The 26020-nt window shown below is 42.9% G+C and overlaps 1 protein-coding gene across 6 annotated transcripts in view; it reads left to right on the plus strand.

Moving 5' to 3' along the window:
- Positions 1-25223, plus strand: part of pacsin3 (protein kinase C and casein kinase substrate in neurons 3) — a 45794-nt gene extending 20571 nt beyond the window's left edge. For 4 of the 6 annotated variants that reach the window (XM_040118879.1, XM_040118962.1, XM_040119023.1 and 1 more), the window contains 9 exons: positions 400-500; positions 1693-1849; positions 2837-3072; positions 4423-4578; positions 6465-6640; positions 9155-9275; positions 14546-14688; positions 18250-18419; positions 23007-23122. In XM_040118879.1, the coding sequence (XP_039974813.1) occupies positions 447-500; positions 1693-1849; positions 2837-3072; positions 4423-4578; positions 6465-6640; positions 9155-9275; positions 14546-14688; positions 18250-18419; positions 23007-23122 (1329 nt within the window). In that variant the 5' untranslated portion in view covers positions 400-446. Of the gene's footprint in view, positions 1-399; positions 501-1692; positions 1850-2836; positions 3073-4422; positions 4579-6464; positions 6641-9154; positions 9276-14545; positions 14689-18249; positions 18420-23006 lie in introns of all 6 variants that reach the window. The other 2 variants (XM_040119193.1, XM_040119106.1) reach the window with 2 other exon arrangements.
- Positions 25224-26020: the final 797 nt, after the last annotated feature.

The following is a 26020-nucleotide window of genomic DNA, read 5'->3' on the forward strand; positions in this document are numbered from 1 at the left end:
TTAGACCTTCTAGGAAACTGATGGATATTGACGTCTGTGCACAAGGTGTTTTTCAATTTCCTATTTTTTTTTCTTCTTAAAATCTCAAGTACTTTGAGCAGATACTTAATAACTGTGGCTAATAACGGTTTCTCCATTTCGCTTTATAATTAGCAACAAATCGCTTACGCCATTCTGGGAAATATCCTTGTAATTTAACAGCAAAGTAGAAGCAAAGTTTCCCGGAAATTAGCTGGAAAATACAGTTCTCCTAAAATAAAGCGTTAGCTTGGCCTAATACAAATCTGTGTGATTGGCACACAGTCCTGTCAGTAACAGGACTGATTTTCTAGCTTGCGCTAATTGCGGTGACAGCTGAAACCAGCCGTTCGTGATCAATGGTATTCTCTGTCTTTCCAGTCTTTTCCGTAGCCGCCATCATTCCGTGCTGTAAGGCCGACCCCAAAATGTCTTCCAATGGAGACCTCAGCGACCTGGGGAGCTCTGACAGCTTCTGGGAGGTACAGTAGAAGCAGACACACACACACACACACACACACACTTTCTGACATTCATCGCCTGACTTAATCGGTCTTTACAAAACATGCCTCAAAGAAGCAAAACAGTTTAGTAGCAGTCGCCGTGCTGCTAGTCGTAGCTTGGAGTTAGAGGTTGAGCTTTGTGGAATTTACGGGATACATTTAGAAATGTTGATAACTTTACTCTATGCATCGGTTTTGAGATTAATTCAGCGACAGCAGGTGCAACGTTTGTTCCTAATTGCAACAGATGTAGCTCTCTGAATGCGTTCGTACTCCGGCCGGAGTAGCGCCGGCTGCTGAGGCTCATGGGTATTGTAGTGGAAAAAGAAAACGTGTTTTCCAGCAACCGTATGTTCATGAACATTTAGTTTGCTGCTGAACGTAAACATTCCTTTTTTTTAAAAAAATTTTTTTTAAATTAATGATCAGAAATTTACCAGACCGTTGACCAATAACAACAGTGCATATACATATTAATCTTGCATCTTGCACTGTGTAAACGTGTACACATGGACAGATTTTGAGACAATGGGCCCCTGGGCACAGATATGCAAAAGCCCCCACTACCCCCACCCCTCCTACATAAGAACAAGAGTCACAGATCCAAAGATTGAAATGCAATTGCTCATTTTGCGTCTCTTTGTGGTTTTTGTGTCTCTTTGTAGTCATTTGATTGACCTCCCAACACAAATTGTTTTGAACACAAATAAATCATGTTTGCCAGAAAAAAAATCAAAGTCAAAATCTGGGCTTCTCAAGAACCACTGATATGACGGAGAAACCTTTTGCCATGGTGGGTTTGTGTGTGAGTCAAAAGGAGAGTCTGTCATAACAGGCAACCTGGTACCTGTAAGATGGAACCAAGCTGCTAAAAGTAAAATTTCAGATCTAAATTTATAGCGCTGGAAAAATTACTTACAGAATCGATGTATTCTCCCGTTTCTCCACAGAGAAAACTTAAATCATTTATGCTGATTTAACGAACTACAATCAGTAGACATGAAGATCTCTGCGTCCCGTCGAAGGACATGCACGAGAATGATCCAACCAGTTATGGCAATAAAACCCTAAATATATCTGCAATGGTCCAGAAACTATAGAGAACCTCAGAGTCACACAGTCTTCTTTGTGTCTCCTCACTCATTGTGCGTCCGTGTGTGGATCTCCGCAGCCGGGGAACTACAAAAGGACCGTGAAGCGGATAGATGATGGCCACCGGCTGTGCAACGAGCTGGTCAGCTGCTTCCAGGAGAGGGCGAAGATAGAGAGGAGCTACGCTCTGCAGCTGAACGACTGGGCCAAGAGGTGGAGGGGCGTCGTGGAGAAAGGTCAGCTAAAAAAAAACCAAAAACAAATCATGTGACACCAAGAACCGTGTTTAATATGTTTGATCTCCGGGCACGTTGATCTGCAAAGAAGTTATTTAATCGAAAACTTCAAAAAGATTCAGGTTTCGCCGCAACTAGTCTATAAATGTGAATCCCTGGTTAAGACAAACATTTTTCTGGAGCTCCATGTAAAAAATCTTGAATGGGGAGACTTGAAGCTTTGCCACACTCATCTGTCTTGTTATTAGCCCGAGAGAAAAATAGATGTTGTGTAATGCAGTAATTAATATGCATAATAAATTGCGTTAATTGTGTTTTGACCTTGGCCTATAAACTGACAGTCCTTTTACACCAGTGTTTTACCAGCCTTTGTTTTGTCTGACGTGCCCCCCACAGCACTGTCAGCTGAACTCGGATACCGCTTCCCCAACACCACCATTTAATTCAGCTGTTTATCCAGTGCTTTAAGCTACTCCACCAGTTGTCCAGTGCTTTAAGCTACTCCACCAGTTGTCCGGTACTTTAAGCACGTAATTTCTACTGTTTATATAACATTTTAAGCTAACAATTTCAACCACTCATTCATTACTTTTAAAACACTGGTCCTCTTACTTTAGCATTTATCCGTTACTTTAAGGTAACTGTTCCAGCTGTTTATATATTATCTATTTTAGCCATTTCTCCATTAGTTTGAACTACCTATTTGAACTGTTTATCCATCACTTTTAGCTAAGCTGAACCGTTTCAACTTCTCTGCTTGCTAACTTGTTTCCAAGCAGTCTTAAAACTTAGCGTTCAGGTGTTTATAGCTGACTCAACATGAGCATCTGCTGTGTTTTTTTTACGTACGTTTTCCCGAGCAACTGCAGGAGTGTACCCCCTGGGGTCCAGGTACCGCTGGTTGGGGCACGACTGGTCTCTGTGTTGCTTGTTTTAAGCTAACCGAGACGGTAAGAACATCGTTCCCTTCGCACACTTCTTCCTCAGGGCCCCAGTATGGCACGCTGGAGAAGGCGTGGCACGCCTTCATGCAGGCGGCCGATCGGCTCAGCGAGCTGCATCTGGAGCTGCGGGAGCGGCTGGCGGGCGAGGACAGCGAGAAGGTGCGCAACTGGCAGAAGGACGCCTTCCACAAGCAGATGATGGGAGGCTTCAGGGAGACCAAAGACGCGGACGACGGCTTCCGCAAAGCCCAGAAACCCTGGGTCCGCAAACTGAAAGAGGTGAGTGCCCGCTGGCGGGTTTCTGATGGTGGTCTGTAGCATGTACTGCACCTGTCGTTTATTTATTCATTTAGTTTATAGACGTCTATATTTAAAACATAGTCCGTGACTATAACATCCCCCACAGGTTACCAAAGGGACCACCAACATAGCTCGTTGCTTTCGCCAGAACATTGAAATTTGGGTTTACGAGTAACGGCTCAAAACGTGCCTCTCTTTAAATCTGATGCAGTGAATGATCAGGTCAGGTGGGGGCGGACGACAGCGATGGGGAAAGTTTCCCATTGTCACAGCCGGTGTTGCTGATAACGGGTGTGATTTCTGCACTGACAAAATAATTGTCAACGGTTGGAAGGGGGTCGGTAACAGACGTGTTACTAGAAACATCACGCGGGCAGATACCGTGACCGAGCCAGGGCTTTTTAAAAACCTGCCGCCCAGATAAACTGATGACAGTTTAGCTGAGCAGCTTCGCCAACAAATCAGTGAAGGTCAAGTTTGTTTCCTGAAGTGGTCTGAAAAAAATGACGGAGCATGAATGAACCCAATAAGTGGCGTCTGTATTTCATTCCGTATGAGAGACCGAAAGAGGCACTTTTTATATGTTGAGTCTCTGTGACAACACGATGGCTCATTTGGAAGGGAAATAGCAGGTGTAGCTGATAACATGAATAACGGCTGCGGTCCATTTTGTGTGTTATTTCCAGGGCTCTGGTATTACGTGCAGGCCGAGTGCACTGGGAGTGGAACTCGGCCATCATGAATGTTATCTGTTACCTCACAATATCTGCAGCAGGAAAAAGTCTATTTTTAACTCTTCAGGACCAAATGTTCAAAACAGGAAATTTTTAAAAAGCTAAAATGCCAAACATTACCTTGTTCCCGCTCCTCCGCTGTAAGAATTTTCAGTTTTTCTCTGTTTTATATAATTGTGAACTAAATACTTTAGGGTTTTGGACTGTTGATTAGACAAGAAAAAAACAAAAAAAACACACACACACTTGACATCTTCTTGAGGTCCGGGCATCTGTGATGGCTTTTTTTTTTTTTTTTTTGCCATTTTACGAAATTTTATAGAACAAACAGCTAATCAATTAATTGAGAAAATCATCAGCATCAGATTAATCAGTAATAAAAGTCATTGTTATTTGCACCTCAAGTGTTACACCTGACTGTTCACTATTTCCCTTGTTTTGTTTTTTTTTCTTTTTTTTTTTTGTGCAATTCCCATAATGAAATAAGTCTCTGATTGGTCAGGGGTGCTGCTTCGAATGGGGCAATTACGCTAGAGCAACAGGAGCTGTATTGGATCACGGTTCAGAATGTGTAATTGCGTGTTTGTGTGTCAAGGTGGAGTCCAGCAAGAAGAGCTACCATCAGGCCAGGAAGGAGGAGTGGACGGCGGCTACCAGGGAAACGCACGCCAAGGCCGACCCGTCCAAGTCCCAGGAGGAAGTCCGCAAATACACGGCCCGGGTGGAGCGCTGCAACCAGGAGGCCGAGAAAGTACAAAGCTTGCACGCACACACACACACACACACACACACACACACACACACACACAGTCCCATGCGGAGCTCCTCTTGTAGCAGTCGGGGTGTGTCAGTGAGTCCAGAGACTCAAAAACACACACATAGCAGTGTGTGTTTTTGTCTTTGAAACATGACCGGGCTTGTCCCCCCTGTTCTCTGCTCTGCACAAACCCAGCGGCAGAGAAAAAAGCGCCAGGTCCTGTGGAGGGAAATGATGAACCAAAAACAGGGAAATCCTGAGACAAATTCAGGATCAGTCAGCACACAGAGCTGTGTCAGGCAACCGGGGACTCTTGACAGGGAAGCGAAATCCAGTATCGAGACTCATTGGCACAGTTTGGGAAGAAATACCTGAGAAAGTACCTAGACTTCACACATTTGTCAGGGCACACAACCAGTCTATTCCATCACCAACCTGTCGATGGCTGTTGACCTCTCCTTCTCTTGGGGATTCAAAGTTGATTGCCCCGTGTTTCAGTTCATAGGTAATTTGTTCATTTTCACAACTGAATCCCCCACAGGCCCCTGTCGCGGTTGTATGTGCTGTGTTAAGTTGCTGCTAATGAAAAAATAGAGATTCTTCAGCATTTTTTTATTTTTTTTTTCCATTGCATCAGATTTAAATATGGTTGGGAGGAAGCCACACTGAGCCGTTTGCATGAAAAGCTGCAGACGAGAGGCTCTTACTGCTGCTTGTGCGAACCACCGCACCTCCAACGCGTCATCAAGGCAAACGGCGCCGTCGCTTCCCTGCATCCCTGTTGGATGGAAAGCTGCACGTGTTGTGTCCGCGTGACAAAATCTGGCGGCGGTTTCTGGCAGCACAACTGGAAAAAAAACAAAAAACTATCATGACCTGTTGCCTCTTACAGACTCGACCTCAGGCGTTGTTTTTGAAGCTCACAGGAGTGGGGAAAAACATAAAACATAAAAAACATTGGACTCACTGAGATGGATCTGGGTACTTGGGTTGGGTTTTGCATTTAAGGACAAGTAAATGTTTTACTTAAGCATTAATGTGGTTTGTTTCAGTGTATATATACTGTAGTAGTCTTCAGCTCACAGACACGGGAGCACACATGCAAAACATGCCGTGAAATAGTGGATTTTGTGCCAAAAAAAAAAAATATCGACAAATGGCTTCAAGAGTGGCACTTGAACTAAGTCACTCACAGTGTGTACACTAGAGGTCAAGACCGATGTAAGCCTGTCCAAGCTGACATCGGTCGAGAGGCGGGGAACGCCCTGGAGAGGTCGCCAGTCTATCACAGGGCCGACACGTGGAGACAAAACGACCAGTCACGCTCACATTCGCACATTTGGGCATTTGAGAGTCGCAAGTTAACCTGCATGTCGTTGGACCGTGGGAGGAAGCCGGAGTATCCGGTAGAAAGCTGCGCAGGCACGAGGTTGAACATGCCAGCTCCACGCAGAGAGGCCGCGGCCGAACCGAGGGAACCTCCTCGCTGCGAGGCGACGGTGCGCCACCATGCCGCCCGTGCATAAATTAATGTTCAGAAAAAGAGAGACCCAACCTGAATAGACCTGAGGCTCACTGGTCCAGATGCAAAATCCAGTCGACCCGCAGCAGTAAAACGAGACCTTACCCGACCCGATTAGATTAGAGTAGATTTGGACCTGGTCCGACTTGATTGTCAGGTCGGATCTCGGTTCCTCAGAACCAAGTGGACCCGTGAAGGATGCTAGTGTAAACTGCCCACTAAGAGAGCAGCGACCAGTCCATCAGTTTAATGTGTAAAAGTTTAGACTCCTTCCTAAATGCTGACATGGAGGCACAGTTATGTAGCTCTGTGTGTGTGTGTGTGTGTGTGTGTGTGTGTGTGTGTGTGTGTGTGGCAGGCGAAGGAGCGCTACAAAAAGGCCCTGGAGGAGCTGAACCGCTGTAACCCTCGCTACATGGAGGACATGGAGCAGGTGTTCGACCTCACTCAGGAGGCTGAGAGCAAGAGGCTGTGCTTCTTTAAAGACGTCCTGCAGGACATCCACACACACCTCGACCTGTCCGCCAGAGAGGGGTAGGACACGGGCGCGCACACACACACACATTCATGTACATCCACACACACGCACATACGTCCTAAGAGAAAAGAGGGTGATTGGATGATTGATGATCCATGACTCAGAACGAAGGCATGCAGAAAAACGTGTATATGTACACAGGAGTTAATAGAAAACTCGTGCTGTTGTCCATTAACTATTGACCTCTGATTCTGTTTAAACAAGCCACTGTTACCATGGTAACCATGATTTAAAGTCCAGTAAGATCTTTGTCCAAATATTGAACAAATTCAACTTTAATTAACTCTGAAGAAGAACTTCACATCCTGCCGTGATGAGATTTTCGCTTGGGAATGTAAAAGTTGTACGGCGGCTTTATTATTATATTTTTCTTGTTTCGTCTTTCGTCTGTCAAAGATCTGCTTCGGTGGAAAGTGGTTTCCTCTTTAACATCAAAGCCCTGTGTAGGTTCCTGGCCCAGCCCTGGCCCAAGACCACCTGCCCTCCCACGGTAACCTCGATCCTAGCCGTAAAGTCCAGACCCTCAGACTGAGCTCTCACAAACTTAACTTTATGGCTTCTCTCATCACCTTTAGTGAATTACCGTGCATGAGGGCGTTGGTGAGCAGCGGTTCCCAACCTTTTTTAGGCTCGTGACTCCTCAAAAGTAGTACATCTTTCAAGTACAACTGTCACCTTGAAACAGAACCAAAATCTGATTAAATGTACTTATGGACAAGGAGTGTTGCTTTACAACGGGTGTGAACCTATCCCTTTAAAATGAAGCAGTGTCTACAGGCCACAAAGTAGGTTTTAGAAAAGGTTGCCGGATACTATTACCGGTTTTTTGTAAATGGTTTTGGATTTGGACATATTAAAGGGCAGTAAACAGATTTGGTAGGATTTTATGTGTTAGAATTACAAGAAAAAAATAATTACGAGAGTTTTTTTTCTATTATAATTTAATAAATGTAAATAAATTACTTAATTGTGAAGTGGGTCTAAATTTGGTTGTGAAAGTTCACTCTTGACCATGGACCTTTTTTTGGGGGGGACCTTTCAATGTGATCTCATGGTCTTCCTCAGCAGATGGAAGTTTACTCTTAGAAATGCGCTTGATCTTGGACAAACTTTCATTCTGTAACTTCCAGACCTCTGCAAAATGTTCGTGTTGAGTTTTGGAAAGCTCTTAAAATGAATTTTAAGTATAGTCAGGTCTGTTCTCAGGACTGTTCCCAGGGTTTTAAAGGATTTAGGGTACTGTTCTGCAGCTCATGGGAGGCTGGCTGTAGATGGATAGATGCAGGTTTTTTTTTTTCCTTCCTATCAACTCTTGAGTGTGAACAAACCTGCGCAGAGCTGATAATGCTGACTAGAAAATATGCGACATACAATAATCTTATCTGGAATTCCAAATTTTAATGGAGGCTTCAGTATTTTAAAGGCCCAGCCCCCAGGATACACACAGCGTATTCGGGAACCTGTTGAAAAATAAATATAACATGCAGGAAGTGAGCAGTGTAATTCAGCCATGAGCAGGATATGACGAACACCACGATAGTGTTTTTTGTTTCTTTTTTTTTTTTTTTTTTTTTAAATCTTGATTAAAGGTGTAACATCTTGCCTTCTACCTGCGTTTAAAGTTGCACTAATCAGTATTTTTATATTGAGGAAAGAATCAAATGTGAATTGTGAAAAGGAGCTGTGTTCAGTAAAGTTAGAGACCAGCAACATAGCGGAGCATTTAGCAGCCAAAGAGCTAAATATTTCCCTCAGGAGCTGGTGGAGACCAAAACCAGAGCTAAAAAGAGAGGGAATATTCATCCTATATTCATCAGGTGGACAAAAACACGACTTCGCATGAATGCTAATGTTACTCTGTGTCAGTCTGTGATGTGCAAATGAGCGTTTGCTTGCCAACATATTCACCAGAGCTGCTTTGTAAGGGGATAATGTATCAGTGTCGTGGTAACAGCTTGTTCTTGTTCTGTCATTTGCTCTCTACCAGTGGTTCAGACATTTATTTTTAGATGTACCACCATCTGTGTTGATTTAAAACCTGCAATAACAGATTTAGTTTTGGCCACTTTGAGGCAGCGGAAAGTAGTGAACGCAACACTGGCACATCATCACCTTTTTAAAATGATATGGAGAACTTGTAAGTAAACAGTTGCTTATTTACACATCCAGCAGCAACTTTTATCATGTCATTTGTCATTTTAAGTCCTGCTTGTGTCCATCTGATGAATGTAAGTCCAGTATTCACTCTCTTTTGTCTCTTTTTGCTCCCTACCAATTCCTGAGGGAAATATCCGACTCTTTGCACGCTAAATATATAAATAAATAAACTTTGTAAAAAAAGGAAGATTAGAAAACTCATCATGACAAACGTTAGAGGACATAGTCAGACAAACCACCGGTTTACAACGGATACAGTGCAGACTAGTCTTAATGTTATAAATCATCAACAGCCTTTGAAGGAGGAGGAGGAGGGTGTAGATGTGATGATTGACACTCACTGTGCCCAACAGGTTCAAAGACCTGTACCGGGACCTGGGTCAGACCATCCGAGCAGCCAATGACACTGAAGATCTCAGATGGTGGAGGAACACCCACGGACCGGGCATGAGCATGAACTGGCCACAGTTTGAGGTGTGGACAGACGGACACACAAACACACACACACACACACATGCACGCATACTGAGCAACTTTTGCAGTCCTGCACAGTAATCTTGATTTCATAAAGATGTTTGTTTAAAAAAAAAAAAAAAGATGAATGAAATATGGTTGGGTGGACAAATTTTGTTTTGAAACCATCCCTGTAAGAACATTTTGACTGGTCCACAAAACCTGAAAGGGCTGTTTGAGGGTGAAGAGTTGGTTTTATGGTTCAGGTTAGAATCAGGTTTAGGTTGGGGTAAGGTTTTGTGTAAGGGTTGGGGTTAGGCATTTAGTGGTTGTGCATGAGGTTAAGATAAGGGGCTAGGGAATGCATTATGTCAATGAGCGTCCTCACAACTATAGTAAGGCCAACGTGTGTGTGTGTGTGTGTGTGTGTGTGTGTGTGTGTGTGTGTGTGTGTGTGTGTGTGTGTGTTTCAAAGACACAAACTGAATATTTAACAGGCTTCCAGTGAAAGCCTTGTTGTGTGACTGAGAGCTCTGAGTGGGGTCAGGAATGTAGGAATACACACACACACACAGGTTTATTCAGTTGTTGGTGGAAATCTACAGATTTTATCCTGCAGACGGGGCAGTGAGGACAAACCAATATTTACAGATATGACAAAACATACAACAGAATCTGGGAGGCCAAAGAACGGAGAATTGTCTTTATAGAGTTGGAAGCTGTGTGTGTGTGTGTGTGTGTGTGTGTGTGTGTCTCTTAACTGAACTTTTCCAGTCTTTCTTTTCAGATCACACGCCCTTCTTGTTTTTATTTGCGTCCTGTTTTCCTGACACAAGACAAAACTGTTATATTATTTAGTCAGTGCAAAAACCGAAGTTCCAAAAACGACGAATTCGCCGTTTTTTTGGGCGGGTTTTGTGACCAACTACTTCTTGGCTGTGTAGCTTCATATTTGACGTACAGAGTCCTGTTCTCCCCAACTCAAACAAGTGAGAACAAGCAAACGAGTGAATTTCCCAAGATGTCGAAGTGTTGCTCTAAAAAGCGTGACATTCACAACAGAGGAACAGTTCAATCGCTGTTGTTTCCCCTTCTTTCAGTTTAATGATGCTTTGCGAACAATGAAACAAACAATGAAATTGTTCATTAGTGCCGCCGTCTGGTCAGGAGTGTTGTTGCATGGATAGAGTATTCCAACAATATTATTATTATCATTATTATTATTATTATTATTATTGCACATTAGCTGAAGCAGTATGATTAAGAATTTGTTTGCATTTGAACATTTGAATGAGTTTTACACTGCTTTTTCTTTTTTTTTTTTCGTAATTTATCAGGGGGGCAAACACACAAGAAGAAGCCATTTTCCTATTATTTCATCCCTATTTATATATTTATACAATATAAATATATTAGATCGTTGTTGGTTCCCGGAGATCTAAAGATTTAGATTGACTTTCAAAATTCCTACAAGCTTGAGGAATACAGGCCCCGGCTCTCTCTGCGGTCACTTATTTTAGGTTTCAGACATAAAAACACAACATGTACTGTAAGGGTTCGTGTTGACGGGGCTTTTCTGTTTCAGAGATACGACTGGAAGTCGTGATCACTACCCGTTAACGATCAAATAGCCGTTTTATAATTGATCTGATAAAAGAAACAGAAACACATGTCAGGTTATTGTTTGCGCTATACTGACACACACAGTATCAGAGACCAGAAAAGTGGCGTCTGAACTTCTCTGCTGCACAGGAGTTTGCAACGGTGGTTGGAAACAAAGCTGAGACATAAAGAGTCAGCATTTTCAAATTTATTTGCATTTTCAGTCCAAATGAATCCGATTTAAAAATCAAGTTTGAAAACTTTGCTTTCAAGAAGTCATTTTACCCTGAAGTTAAAAATGGAAGAACAGTGAGGAATCTGTTCGGATGAGCATCAAATTCTTCCTTAGATTAAGTTCTCTCATTTCTTTTTTTTTGGAGGTTTTCGTGAATCCAGTCTGAGGACGATACTGTAACAGATTGTGATCGGTTACACTCAGGTTACACTCAGGTATTTCCACACCCACAGCGAGGGAATCACTGTGGAACCCCCGTACTGTCCTACTTTCAGTCTCCGAAAAGATCCGCAGACCCAATTGTCAAGTCATAATAGAGATACAATCATCTGGATTCCTGCCTCCTGTCCTCCTCCACTGGCAGCTACACACTGGCTGTGTGTGTGTGTGTGTGTGTGTGTGTGTGTGCTGTTCCAGACCCGGATCCTCAAATTTCAAATCACACAAAGGAGTTGACACACAATACTCAAAAAAGCAGCATCCGGCCCAGAGAGCGTCTGTTTGAAGAACTCTGAGGTTTTCGGACGCATTGGTTGACGTGTAAGAATCGCACTCCGGGCCCGAAGGTGTGTTCCGCGCAGCTCGAGACAGGCCGAGCGGCGGGGCGGCACACTGCCGACGGCGTTCTAGTCCGAGGCCTGCAAGTGTCGCTCGTTTACAGTAAATCATCTGCGGAAACTGAGGCGGATGTCGACACGTGAAAATCGCCACTTCCTCACGTTTTGAAAGTTAAGCAGAAGGAAATTAAGTCCAGAGAAATGCACGTATCCATCTGCTTCTGTATCTGTTATCGACTACCAGAGAGGGGGGCCGCTTCTCACTTGTGTCAATGAGAGCTGACACGGCGTTAGAAACGACTCTCGGCGTAAGACGGCACGAACTGCACCCTCCAAAACCCAACCGACGCCTCTCCGAAACCGTTCCAACAAAAACTACCGTGACGCTAACCTTCGCGCTGGAGGGATTTATAGCAGGGCTGTTGCATCATTAGTTATATTTTCCAGCTGATTTCCTGTAAACTTTGATGATCCGGTATTTGCCAGGATATTTCAGAGAGAGGCCTATGCAGTTGGGTACTGATCATAAGGGCAATGGAAAGTGTTGTTTGCGTTAAACGGGTTATGGGGTGGGAGTGGGGAGTGGGTTGCGCGTCGCACGAAGAAGGAAGGAGAGATGATTTAGACTTTTGGCGTTTGGCTGATATTTGCATTATTATAGGGGGGCGCTGATTACCCAGAAGTTGCTGTGACCCCTTTAACACTTCAAACTAACGAGTTTCACGTTGGTACCAGATATGTGGCATAGAAAAACAGACGTGTTTTTTTTTGGGGGGGGGGTATTTGCTGATTATGTGCCACTTGGTTTAATTAGGAGGAAACTTTTTTTTTTTTCTTCTAAACACAATAACAATGCGTAGTAGGAACTTCATACTTACGCCTCAGGAACCTCGTATGGAAAAGGGCTGATTAATTTATGGTGTCCCTTGCTGCATATGAACGAGGAAAAACTGTTGTTTTTGTTTTGTTTTTGTTTTTTTTTGTCCTGGAAATAATGGCAGTGCCAATGAAGTGCCTCTATAGTCAACAGTGAGAATCCTTGCTCTGAGAGAGAGAGAGAGAGAGAGAGAGAGAGAGAGAGAGAGATGTTGGCAGAAAGAAATGTCTCTCCTCTGTCCACTGAGGAATCTCTTGGCGTTCCCACAGCGCTCCTCACACGAAAACAGAGAGCCATTGTCTCTCACACACACACACACACACACACACACACACACACACACACACACACACACACACACACACACACAGGTTTGTCTTTTTATACTTGTGAGGACTCTCTGTCGACTACATTCATTCATAACTCTAAGCTCAATTCTGCCGCCTGTTTAAAACCTAAAAAGTGAAGGCTTGTAAAATGTGAAGAAATCAGTCATGTTCCTTTCTGAGAGGTGCAATACTGTGTATGTGTGGTGTTAATTCTATACCTGTGATAAACTGGGAACTAAATGTCACACACACACACACACACACACACACCCTCACCCTCCTGTAACACTGATAGTTTGGAGTTTGTTCTGTGCTCCGCTGAGACTGTAAATACCAGTAACTGTATCCCCAGCCACCCACTTCTGTCAGCACCCTGTTATTATGGCCAAAGTGTGTGTGTGTGTCTGTGTGTGTGTGTGTCTGTGTGTGTCTGTGTGTGTGTCTGTGTTTGTCTGGGTGGGATCTGACAGAGTCCATTGATTTACAGGGAAAGTGTGTTTATTAACTGGCCACTAAGATAAAAAAGCACCTTTTCTCTACTGTCTTAGGTTTTAATAGGAATCCGTATTAAAACCTGTTGTCTAATTTTTGTTGCTCAGTTTAATGTCAGGTCTCATCGAACCCCAGGAGCTTGGCAATGTTTTTAACAAATGAGATATTTCTCTTGTGGTGTCAATCTTATTTTTCAGAATTTTTCAATAATAACTGTTCACATTATTATTTGTTACATGAAAAAAAGTTCACTGTTGGATTGTAAAGCCTCTCGGTTGAATATGAAATACCAGAGAGAACTCATTGAAAAGGCGTCTCCAGCGGTTGAAAGCTGAATAAGTTTATGAAATGAGTTTGAGTTTGGGTTGGGTTGAGTTTCTCGCTGAATTTAGTGAATTTTAAATCAAGACAGTGGAATTTTTGAACAGTGGTCACAAGTGTAAATTACAGGATAACACTGCACATTGGATTTCGCCAGATTCCCAAGTGGTCGATTAATCGATTAGTCGATCGACAGGGAATTAACCTGCACCTATTTTCATAATCAGTTACTCGTTTTTTTTTTTTTTAAGAAAAATGCCTCTTCAGTTTTAATACTGGTTTCTTTAGTTTTCCATGATTCTAAACTGAAGATCTTTTGGATTTTGACATTTTTCACTATATTTCTATAAATTTATAAACCAAACAATTAATTGTGAAAAAAAAATCAGCAAATTAATCTATCAAAAAAAATCATTGTTAGTTGCATCACTAGTCAGTTGCTTTAAAGACATTGGTTGCACAAGTATAGGAGACTCATAAAGTACACAGTATCTATCTAAGACTAACATTAGCCAACATAAGCGCCCGGTCATACCAGACCAGCCACGACTGTGAAAGGCTCTTTTGTGTACTGAATTTGAGAGAGGGTGGTTCGCAATGCTCATGAATTCAACTTTTCATTTGCAGGAGAGAGAATCTGTTATTTTTTTTCTTTCAAAAGTTACATAGTCTCGCTTCACTTTGATCAAATCCAACTTGGTTATGAAACCTTGCAGGTGAAAAGTCAGAAAACGGAATATAAATTCAGTTTGATCAAATTCGATTTCAAAACCCGTCATAGATTTTCAAAACATGAAACAAACAGAAAAAGAAGAAAAAAAAAAATATATGTAAAAAATATTGGTTTTCATCTGACTATAGTTGATGTGTGTGTGCAGGAGTGGTCTCCGGAGGCGAGTCGCTCCATCAGCAGGAAGGATCGAGGCAGACACTCTGAGGAGAACGTGGTCACCCTCACCAACATCGTCTCCTCGGGTGGAGACGGCGTCCCGCCGAGTCCCATCGCCCTGGACACCGGCAGGTAGGAGGACGCCTCCTCGTCTGCAGCAACCGTTATTAGCACGTTGCGTTGTAGGGCTGGACCCTACGCTTATGTTTCTCATTGTCCAGAAAATGATGCTCTGTTTTTCTCGAGTTTGTCGGAGGAGGTGGTGACGTATGAAGCCGAGCGGCATCAAACATTCACTGCTTAATTATAAAGAAACAGACCGTGTGTTGTTTTTTGTGAAGTTTTAAAACGTCACGTACTTGTGGGCTGTTTAGTCCAGACAAAAGGCAAGACTACAGTTACCTGTCTTTGAGCCTTGTGTGTGTGTGTGTGTGTGTGTGTGTGTGTGTGTGTGTGTGTGTGTGTGTGTGTGTGTGTGTGTGTGTGTGTGTGTGTGTGTGTGTGTGTGAGACAGAGATAGAGGCTGTGTGTAGTTTAGTTTGTTACCTTGTATACATCCTGAGGCCTTAACATCCTTTGCATAACACACTCTAATGAGTAGTTAGAAAGCTGGCTTAGTCTTTGTGAGTGTGTGTGTGTGTGTGTGTGTGTGTGTGTGAGAGAGAGAGTTACAGACTTTGTAACCAGCTTTAGTCAGTGTTCACACTCCCTCAGCAAGGATCACTCCCGTGGATCCTTAATGTTTGTTAAAAGTAACAAACGTTGGCCTGTAAATCACCTGCTCTACTTCTGTATTGAATCCCATCCTGTCCGTTGCTGACGGGGCTTCACAAACGCACCACCATCCCTCCCTCAGCTCTCAACAGGCGCTGTTGCAAATCCTTAGAAAGTCTTTGAAAACGTCCAACTTTTCTGTCTTTTTTAAGGCACTGAAGAATCAGAGCAGGGGGGCTCCCTTTTTACCTGGGGGGGCCCTGCTCCGGTTGTTCTCCACGAGGGGGACACACACGTGAACACGTGGCAGAAAAGACAGCGTTCCTGGAGAGCAGCAGGTTTCTGATGCAGATGAAACAGGAAGCAGTCGCATTACACTAATCAGTTGTCCACCCGTCTTCAAACCGTGGCTCTGTTTACACTTGTCATTTCAACACTTGTCAGTTCAACACTTGTCAGTTCAACACTTGTCAGTTCAACACTTGTCAGTTCAACACTTGTCAGTTCAACACTTGTCATTTCTAGTGTCTCGTACCTGGAAAAACCAGATCCACCACTTGCTGTGGAGGCCTCTCTGTTGCCCCTGGCTACATGCAAATCAGGATCTACCCTCCTCCAGTCTGAGGAATCAGATTTCAGTCGGTCTTGAACGCTTCTTGAGTGCATTTACGTGTCTGATGCTTTTTTTTTTTTTTTTACGTCTCAGTTATAAAGAGTTACAAACGCTTTTTGTTGTCCGGTGTGCAACGGTAAACCCGAGTGCTGTTGGTCATAGAACTGTGCGTATACATGTATGTTGTCAAGTTTTGCCATTACGCAAACCTTGCTAAATATTAAATGTGAAATAAAACGCAAATTTTTCTACTCCGGCTTTCTTGAAAATCTAATTCTTACTCTAAATAAAAGAGTGGGGGTAAACAAATCTAAATTAGGGCCAGGAAATGTGCTAAACTTCCCCCTGACTCTTACATGAATGTTGTGTCGTCTGCGGCGAGTTTGCTGTGTTGCAGAGAAAGTGGCTAAATATTTGATAAAGCAGTCTTTTTTTAATGACCTAAATGATATGGCCTTTCCCTCTTGAAGGTAGTCGGTAAATCAGTGGGAGAGTCACTAAGTTTGTAGTCAGAGATTTTACATTCATTCATTCGCTCTTCACTGCAAACTAAACATTCAGCAGTTTACTGGTCTGTGAAGTCACTGGGAGGTCTAGTGTTGCATAAGTGTCATTTACAATCTGTCAAACATATTGTGTGAGTTTGTAGGTTTTTTTTTTTTTTTTTGTGTCATAGAGGGAATTTTTGATGGCACCATGTCGTGCATAGATTATACACTTAAAACTCTGACGGGACAAATAAACTAACCAAAGTGCACTAGGTGGAAAAAATGGGAGTGATGTCCGTTAATCTGCCTGCATAAGCCGGTTTCCCAACTCAGACTCGTCTCCCTCTTTGAGCCGCTCCGTTGAATCGTAAAAAACTCACCGTGGCGTCTGGCTCCTCACGGCCTGAGCCTCCCGACAGGTTTTCACACACTTCGTTCTCCACTGCGCGTCCACGACGACCACAGCTGTGGCTGCCGGTGGAAATGTGCGACGCAGCTACAGAGCCTCCATCGGTTTATCACAGCACCTCAGTTTGGAAACATTGAATTTAAAGGGGTGCATGTAATGCGCAGTAATCTGGGGGGAGATGAGGGGAAAAAACTAAAAGCCAAGAGAGCAGCCGAGGAGCAACTAAGACCGTGAGGGAGTCTGAGAATGTATCTCCAGCTTGATCATAATTTGTTTAGAAAATAAACTTTCACCTTTTATCTATGAGAATGTTAATGTGTTTGTCATTCCATGTGTTTGTCCACTGCTGGACAATGACAAAGACCTGAGAGACATGCGACAGGTAAAAGTTGACTATTTAAATGAGTTACCTACTCGTGGAACATGTTTTGAATGTGACCGCTGAAGATTATTAATCTAGATGATCTGGTCTGAGGTCCACCCAGTTAACCTGTATGAGTTACAGGGTCAAGCCTACGAAGCAGGGCGGTCCGATGCCTGCATATACGGGGTCTACTCTAAAAACAGCTAAGAATGTGGGGAAAAGGGGCAACATTTCTTAAAATATAAATAAAAACCTGACTTTTAGTTTTCAGTTTCTTTACAAGGTTATCGATGTAAGCACTGTAAAGATAATTTTTCGTCCAGTTATATTCCAAGAGATCTATACAGAGAATTGATGTTATCTACATTTTTTACAGACCGTGCGTGGTTACTGGAGAAAGCCACAAATTTGTTTTAGTTTTTTTTTGTGCGTCCGAGGTTGATTTCAACATCAGACAGTGAAATGATAACTGAAGTGTGTGAAATGCAGTTTGGAGGTCAGTGACAGCCTGATTTAAACAGATGCGACTGCATACATAACTGTATCATCTGCATACAAATGAATCTTCGCCGTCTAACATTGTTTATAAACATAGGACACAAAACCTGTGCCAGTATAGAGCCTTGGGGTACACCCTTAGTTATCTTAAGAACTTAAGACTTAAAGTTGTCTGCACTGACACATTGTGTGTCTGTCTGAGAGCTAGTTTCTAAACCAGCCTGATGCATTTTCACTGACACCATTTTTTCTTGGACTCTGCAATAACAACTTATGATCAACCGAGTCAAAATCCTTGAACAGATCAAGAAATAAAGCTGCACAGCGTTTTTTCTCGAGCGCAGCGATGGCGTCATGAACTACAGGTGTTGCTGCTGTAATTGTACTTCATCCTGATCTAAAACCAGACAGAGCATCACTGAGAATTTTGTATTCTGTCAAAAACTGTTTAATTTGTGAATTAGGGAGTCGAGAACTTTAGCCAGGGCAGAGTCTTGGCACGGGGCGGAAATTGCTGATCTCCGATGGAGCGCCTCACTGAATGTTTGTGTCTGATTTCCTGCCTCTCAGTCGCCTTCCTCCTCTCTCCTCTCTCCTCTCCTCTCAGGGTGAAAGATTATTCGTCAGACTGGTCAGATGAGGAAAGTCCCAAGAAGGTGCCGGCGGTGAACGGCGTTGGGGAGGGGGAGGACGAGGAGGAGCAGGTAGAGGGGGTGCAGGTCCGAGCGCTCTATGATTACATGGGCCAGGAGGCCGATGAGCTCAGCTTTCAAGCAGGTATTAACCCTTACTAATGCTTATAGATGGGAGGCATCACTGGGGCGGGTGTTTCCAAAAAAAAAAGGGTCAACCTACAGTTTGTAAGTTTTCTTAAAATGACATCTGTATGCAAAGCACACATGCACAATCAAATGCATTCAAAAACGAGAGCGCTGCAACACAATCCCGTCTTTGTGAAGGTTTGAAACCTGCAACAGACACGAGCCCAAAAATAATCTGCCCAAAATAATATATGATGATAATAAAAAGGTTACTGTTCTTCAACCCTGTTGATTACAGCCATAACCCTGGTCTCTTTTGAAAGGTAACTCTTTAACTTTTACCACCAAAAAGTCAGAAAGAGTGTTAGTAATACTGAACCAAAGTTAAAGAGGAACAAACATGGTAGAAATGTAAGTTTTTAAAAATGTTTATTTTCTTTTTTTTAAATACACCTCCTTTTGTCATAAAAAAAGAGAATATAGGGCGGCAAGTGCGAACCAGTTCTGTGTCAACAGCCGTTGCATTGATATGAGGATCCCAAAATGCTTTGCACAGATCAAATTTAGGAGACTTGGAGCTTTTAAACAATGTGTCATTTGTTATGGTTGCGTGAAGACTGAGTCCGGTAAAGAGCACGACACACCTACAGTAGAGCTGCCAAGGCCGAAGCTTCCCACAGGCTGGATGGTGCATTTTAATGGGTTGACACGGAGTCAGAGACGTGTCGGTTCAACACACTGCTAATTCTTAAGACTTTAGTCAGAGTTCAGTGTCGTACAGAGGCAGGAGAGCTGTTTTTGAAGCCTATGTCTCAAGATAGCAGACATTTATTTTCACAATCGTGACTAAAATATCACACTTTAATCACCTGTTCAAGTCAGGGTCATCGTTCCTCTCAAGGTTGACAGAGACACCAACGTTTTCCTCAGGAAAATTAAGTCAGAATCGCAAGATAATGATTGGAAACGGTGAGATTATGAGATATAAATATCTGCCACAGCACAAAAACATTATACAGTTTTACACAGAAAACGTAATGGGCCACAATCATGTGAAAACACATTATGTGGTAGCAACGAGATGAGAAACCATTAAAAAAAAAAAACAAATAAAAAACCAAACAAACATTTGCGATCAATTTTTGAATATCAATCGAATGACCGGCTCCCACTCTAACACTGTAGAACCTCATGATAAAATGCAGCACAACTTTATGAAGAACAGTGCCAAGGACAAGTGCAAACATTATAAGCCCCTTAAAAGTATATTAGTGTTTACTGAAAGGTTGCTGTATTGTTTCAACCCCCCCTGTTTGGTTTTCTGTCTAATTGGTCTCATTTACATAGTATTTTGTTCAAGTTAAACCCCCAAAAAAGGCAGTTAGCTGAAGGATATTTATCAGAATTAGATATGAAAATTCATCCTCACATAATCCTTCATATCAGCTTAAACAACTGAAATTACAGCGTTGGTGAATATAAGATCATATACACCCTGTAAGTCCACGTGGAAAAACGTTTATACCTCAGAGTCTGAAAACAGTTTTTTCTCTTTGTTCACTGGTGATGCCTCGTCCTAACACATTTACACACACGCGACTGTTTCGGTCGTCAGCTCTGATGGTCGAACGCAGTCGGACTGCAGCGCCGCGGGGACCACACACACATTACATTTGACCTCATACTACCCTTGCATGTCATTCGCTGCACATTCGTGAATTTTGCAGCAGCGATTCCGTCTGAGTCACAGAAACGGGTTAGCTTTTGTAAAATGAATAAATAAATAAATAGAGGTAAAACCTCAAGGAACATTCGCAGCAGACTGATAGAACGTCTGTTTTTGAAATGGCAGCTGGAAATGATGGCTGCTTCCTCATTCGGTCGCCATCTGCGTTTTACAAACAACTTGTGAAACTGGAACAAATTTTACTTCTCTGAACACTGAAGCAAATGTTTTTCTCCACCTCTAAAGTTACACTTAAATTGCTTAAAGATATAAAACTTGGCTTCTTTCTGTGACTCGAGCTGGATCGCGATTGCAGCAGATTCACATACAAAATTGCTGACATGACATGAGAGCTGTGTGTGTTTATACCTCATTGCATGATGTGCGCAGCTGTGACAGATGTGAAGCGACAGCAGCTTCACATCGTCTCTGGTTGCTGATTAGTTCTGTTTTTAAAAATAAATAAAATAAATAAGAAATGAATTTTAAATCAGAACAGATAAACAGAAAGTCTCAACTCAGCTTTATTAAACACTTAACCCGTCTCACCCACGAACTCAGAACACACACAGGTTTCCTTGCTGGAAACAAAAACCTGTTCTGACTGGTTTTATTTTCCTGATCCACTGGATGTTTTGACGTCTGTCTGAATATTGAGAATGCGGTTGTGCGGTTCGTCTTAACTTGAGGGATCACCCGACTCCCAACTCATATCGCTCACCCAGGCAAGTCAAGTCAAGTCAACGGCTCAAAGGGAGGCGACGAGCAGGAATAAAAACACGGTATGAGACAGGAGGCTTCAGTTTATCACGGTAATTTGTTTTTGATGAATCGGGGTCATTGGACGTGCAGTATTTGCTCTATAGACACACTGTGTAGTATCTACAGTCAAACACACAGATGTGTTTTTCTATTCTGTGCTAATCAACTCTTTTATCGGCTGATCTTGGTGACAGGGATGTCGTTGACAGTTTCTCTCTGCGTGCGCGCACTGAATTCTGATGCTCGCTGAAGTTTCTCCTGTATTTAAACGGCAACGCCGCACTGAAGAGAAGCAAATGACCAGTGGGCGACAGAGATCTGTATCGACCCTGGTCCTGAAAACACCGGATGGTCGTAAAAGCAAACTGCCCCCCCCCCTTGCATGAAGTGTGCCGAATATCAACGCTAAGGCTTGGTTTTATCTGTCATGTATGTTGTGCTGCCCCGAATAAAACCCCTCATTGTCAGGCGAAATGAAGTGGCTGCGTTGGAGGAAGCACGTGGTGGTCTATTGACACCCTCCCTCAAAGCCACTCAATCAGGAGGAATAGTAAGGTAAAGGCTGGGGGGTGGTTGAAATAAAATAAAATAAACTGCATAATGGAAAAGCATTTGGTTCTAAACTACCATATGATTTTAACTGAAGCAATATGAGCGAATATGTTTATATTTAGAGCCTCAAATGTTTGGAGGCAGAACTTCGCAGTCGCCTTACACAGATGCTAAATGTTAGCAAACAGCTGCGTATTTAAACAACCAGCACACGCAAGGCAACATTAACATTCATGTGAATCGTTTTTGTAGAATAATCTGAATAAATAAGTGAATAAATCATCAGATTAATGTAAATCCAATATTCCCTCGTTTAGCTTTATTTTCTCGTCTCCGCTAACTCCTGAGAGAAAAATTTTGCTCCTCAGCTCATAGATGTTTCTCCGTGTTGTTTATCCAAGTTGTCTTTTTAAAAAAAAATTTTTTATTGTGTGAAGTACACAATCCCGAGGCCGCTTCTTCGGGTCGACTTAAGTTAGGATCAAATTAACTAGATGGCTCTAAGGAGAGGGGAGATACCTGTAGCATATCGCTGATGCTAAGGTAGAGGCCGGTTCAGTTACAGGAACAATAACCGGAATTCCCGCGAGGTCTCATCGGGTCCGGGTGTAACAAGGATTGTCTTAAGTGGGTTTATTGTCTTATTCGGTGGGACAAAAAGAGATTCCTGCCCTGGTGGGACAAAAAGGTTCTATCCTGGTGAGAGTGCTGAGATTGCAGTTGAAAGTTAGGCGGCCGGCGAAGGGTGGTACATCAAAGAAATGCTGATTTATGGGTGTTGTCCTCATGATTAAGAAGTTAGAACGTTAGAGCAAATGAGACTGAACCATGAAGGTGCTGTAGAAACAAAGCAATGAGCCATAAAAGAGGCTTTTAAAGACCTGTAGAGCGGCAGAGTTGGTGATAATTCTCACAGCTCTGTGAGCTGACTCACTTTCCAGCAGGAGGTAACGTTGCCCTCGTCGGCCCTGGTTGACCAGGCTGCTCTGACCTGGTTCAGTCAGTCCACTGCGGGCGGGCGTCCTTTGGTGGGGGGGTTAGAAGGACACTGGGCTAATGGGACCTGATGGGACCACTGGGGGGGCGCTCAGATCCGCTTAGCCTGAATCAGAAAAATTTGGGGAAAAAATTTGGGATGTTGGGGCCCTATTTACCCCCATTATACATGACAGTTTCATTCATTCCCAGGGGAACTACAAACCAACCAGTACTCTAGAGCTGATTCTTGATGATGATTTTATTGATTAATTTACCAGTTAATTGACTGAAAATTAATTGGCAGTCATTTAAATAATAGATTATTTGTTAAGTAAAAACGCCAAAAATTCTTTGGTACCAGCTTCGCAAATGTGAATATTGGCTAGTTTTCGTACTTTCCTATGATAGTGACTCAGCATGTGTGAGTTTTGAACTGTTGGTCAGGAAAAGCAGAGGCAGTTTGGTGAAACACTTAGAAACAAATCCACTGAATATAAACAAAAGCAGTTCAGGTGTTGAATCTAGGTCCAGTTTCGCCCTTTTCCGGTACAGACGTGGACTGACCTTCCATCCTCTTCCTTCCAGGCGAGGAGCTGCTGAAGCTGGGTGAAGAGGACGAGCAGGGCTGGTGTAAAGGACAGCTGAGCAGCGGCCAGGTCGGCCTCTACCCCGCCAACTACGTCCAGGTCATTGCGTCCTGATGGCCCGCCCTCTCCGGTCATCCACCCAATGGTACAACTACACTCAAGATGCCAGGACCAATCAAAAGCTACTAGTGCTGACATGTAGACACCTTGTTTTTTTTTGGGGGGGGGGGTTACTGGCTGTAAAACTCGTCAGAGTTTGTTTTTGTTGTTTTAAATTTAAAAAAAAAAAAGATTTTTTCTCTTGTTTTTTGAGCTTCACTTTTGACAATCAGCCAGTGTCCGCTTGTTGTGAAAGGCTGTTTACTCAGCCTGAGGCCAACGACATTGTTGTTTTGAAAGAAGCTTTCCAGGCGAAGCGAAATCTCCGAAGGCCCGCAACCACGAACGGACAGTAGCCTGTAGAAAAACACGGACGCAATTTCTGTGACGTCACCCATGGATTTTTCTGGTGGGTCCTGGATTTTGGTGTCCTGCTTGCTGCCATCATTTTCAGTCACTAGAATCTAAAAATCCACATGTAATCGAAGAGGACACAGTCTGGGTGGAGCAAGGAGCAGCCACAATAGCTGAAAAGTCTGTCAAGTCAATCAAACACACCCCCAAAACATGCTTCTGTTTAAAGAAATAGTTCGACGTGGGAAATTCGCTTTTTCACTTTCTTTTGGAGTTAGGTGAGAAAATCGGTACTGCTCTCATATCTGATACAGCTCATATAAGGCTAAAGACAACTAGCCCGACTCTCTCCGAAGGTAACAGAAACTGCCTACCAGCATGTCTAAAGCTCACCGAGTTAAAAGCTAAAGCCGGTTTGTTAATCCGTACAAAAACTCAAATGTAAAAGCGATAATTTGTGATTTTTACAGGCGTTTTAGAGGCGCTGGTGGACGGATTTTGTTATCGTTGGACAGAGCCAGGCTAACTGTTTCCCCCCCGTTTTCCAGTCCTTGTGCTAAGCTAAGCTAACCAGCTGCTGGGTGTAGTCTCATACGAGGAATGAGAGCGGTACGGATCTTCACATCTGATTCCTGGCAGGAAAGTGAATCAGCATATTTGCCAAAATGTTGAAATATTTTTTTTAAGCCTTAGTAAATCTCACCGTAAATCAACCTCTCAAGGAAATCGAAACAAAAAGATCAGAGACTTTGGGACTTCTTCAGTAGATTTCAGAGCAGTCTTTGGGTTTTCCTGGACCCGGGGGTCCAGTTAGAGGCCGTTAGAGGAACTGCAGCGGGAGGCACCTCTCCATCGTCTCTTCTCCGCTCGGCGGTGGCGCGGTGGTCGCCCGCTTGAATCGGCGACATGAAAAGACTTCTCAGTGCCTTCGTCGATGAGGCCAGAAATGTGCAGCAGCGCCACCCGGCTGTCTGACCGAAGAACTACGGCCGTCTGCTGGGTCACGACCTGCCCGCGACCTCTAGTCTGATCCCAGTAGAAACCAGTAGATGTTAAAAAGTCTTAACTTTGATTGTGCAAGCAGCACTTTATCATGTCCCCTCGCAGTTAGTTAGCTTGATAATGTATGCTTTGTTTTTTTTTTTTTGTAGATTTTTAGGTGTTACACTGAATTCACTTCTGTTCCTCCTTTTTTTTTTTTCTCTCTCTTACTGTGATACCTGTACGTTTAATATTAGGTCAACTGATTTTCCTTACGGATGCTGTAAATGTATGGTGACATTTTTTAAGAATAGCATTTTTACAGTCAAATCAATGACTTTTCTAATTTATTTTCCTCTTTAATTTAGCAATCATTCTTCATTTGAACTAGACTCACTAAAGCAGGGAGAGTGAACTGACTGTTAGATTTGGGTCATCTAACCTTTCGGAAGGTGGTGTGTCGCTAGTTAGCTTGTTTTTTTTTTTTTTGCTGTGCTGGGATCATGAAGCACACGCACCTCAAATGTCTAAAATAAGCGATAACATTTTGTCCGGTTTTGTGTTTGCATGTTCGTGTGTGTGTGTGTGTGTGTGAGCGAGCGTCTTCCGCGCTGCTGATCTGAGTATCGCTACAGCTAACCCACGCAGACGCCCAAATAGTAAGAGAGATAATACAGAAATTAACGCTGCTCCTTCGGTCCTTGCTTTTCTTTCCCCAAAATCATGTACAGTACATAAAGTGGGAGGCATTAATAAAAGAGCTTTCTGCAGTTGGAAGTTTGACAGACTTTCTTTTGTTCTCATGTTGCTTTCATTCAGGAGTAATATAATTATAGTATCCTGCGTTCTTGTCAAGTTTAAGTACCTTTTATAGCGTCGGGAAGTTGGAGGACGTATTTCACGCGCCCGTGGTTCTGGAAGCAAAAGTCCTATTCATTTTTTTTCCCCGGTAGAAGATATTACGTGACTGACGGTCGGAGCTCAGATCGGCAGGAAAATCTCACGGTTGAATCATGCAAAAGATTAATTACTCCTTTTAGAAAATGTCTGGTTTTGTAATAAAAGGCCCTCGTTGCAATCCGGTGCACATAAAAACGTCAAGTTAAATGCAAATGCCGAGGTGCCTTTTGGCCAAACAACACGTTGAGTATTAACGACGATCCCGGTGTCAGGGGTGTGAAGCGTCTTTCTTCAAGAACCTCAAGCGAGTCCAGCTGCTTTTTTGAAGCACTTAGAAATACCACCACCCGGTAGACTGAGAATCTTCAGACGTACCCCGCACTGCATCTAATCATCCGTTTTTAGCTGGTTTTAGTTTGTCGACTTTTTCCAGCCTGCATTCACTCAGAAACAAGACAAACGCTGTGTTTCTGCTTCCTTCAGAACTTCTACTGTTTTACTATTTAATTTTATATTCGGTATTAAGATGGACTCGGGTTGAGGCAAAAGTATGAAAATCTGCAGACATTTTTATTAAATTGACAAATTTCATCTGTACAGCAAAATCAAATCTCACAATGATTATTCAGTTACATTTTCATATTACATGGCATAATCTAAAAAGGAAAAAAAAACTTC

Source organism: Xiphias gladius, chromosome 1 (assembly GCF_016859285.1).
Source record: "Xiphias gladius isolate SHS-SW01 ecotype Sanya breed wild chromosome 1, ASM1685928v1, whole genome shotgun sequence".
In the NCBI taxonomy this organism is placed as follows: domain Eukaryota; kingdom Metazoa; phylum Chordata; class Actinopteri; order Istiophoriformes; family Xiphiidae; genus Xiphias; species Xiphias gladius.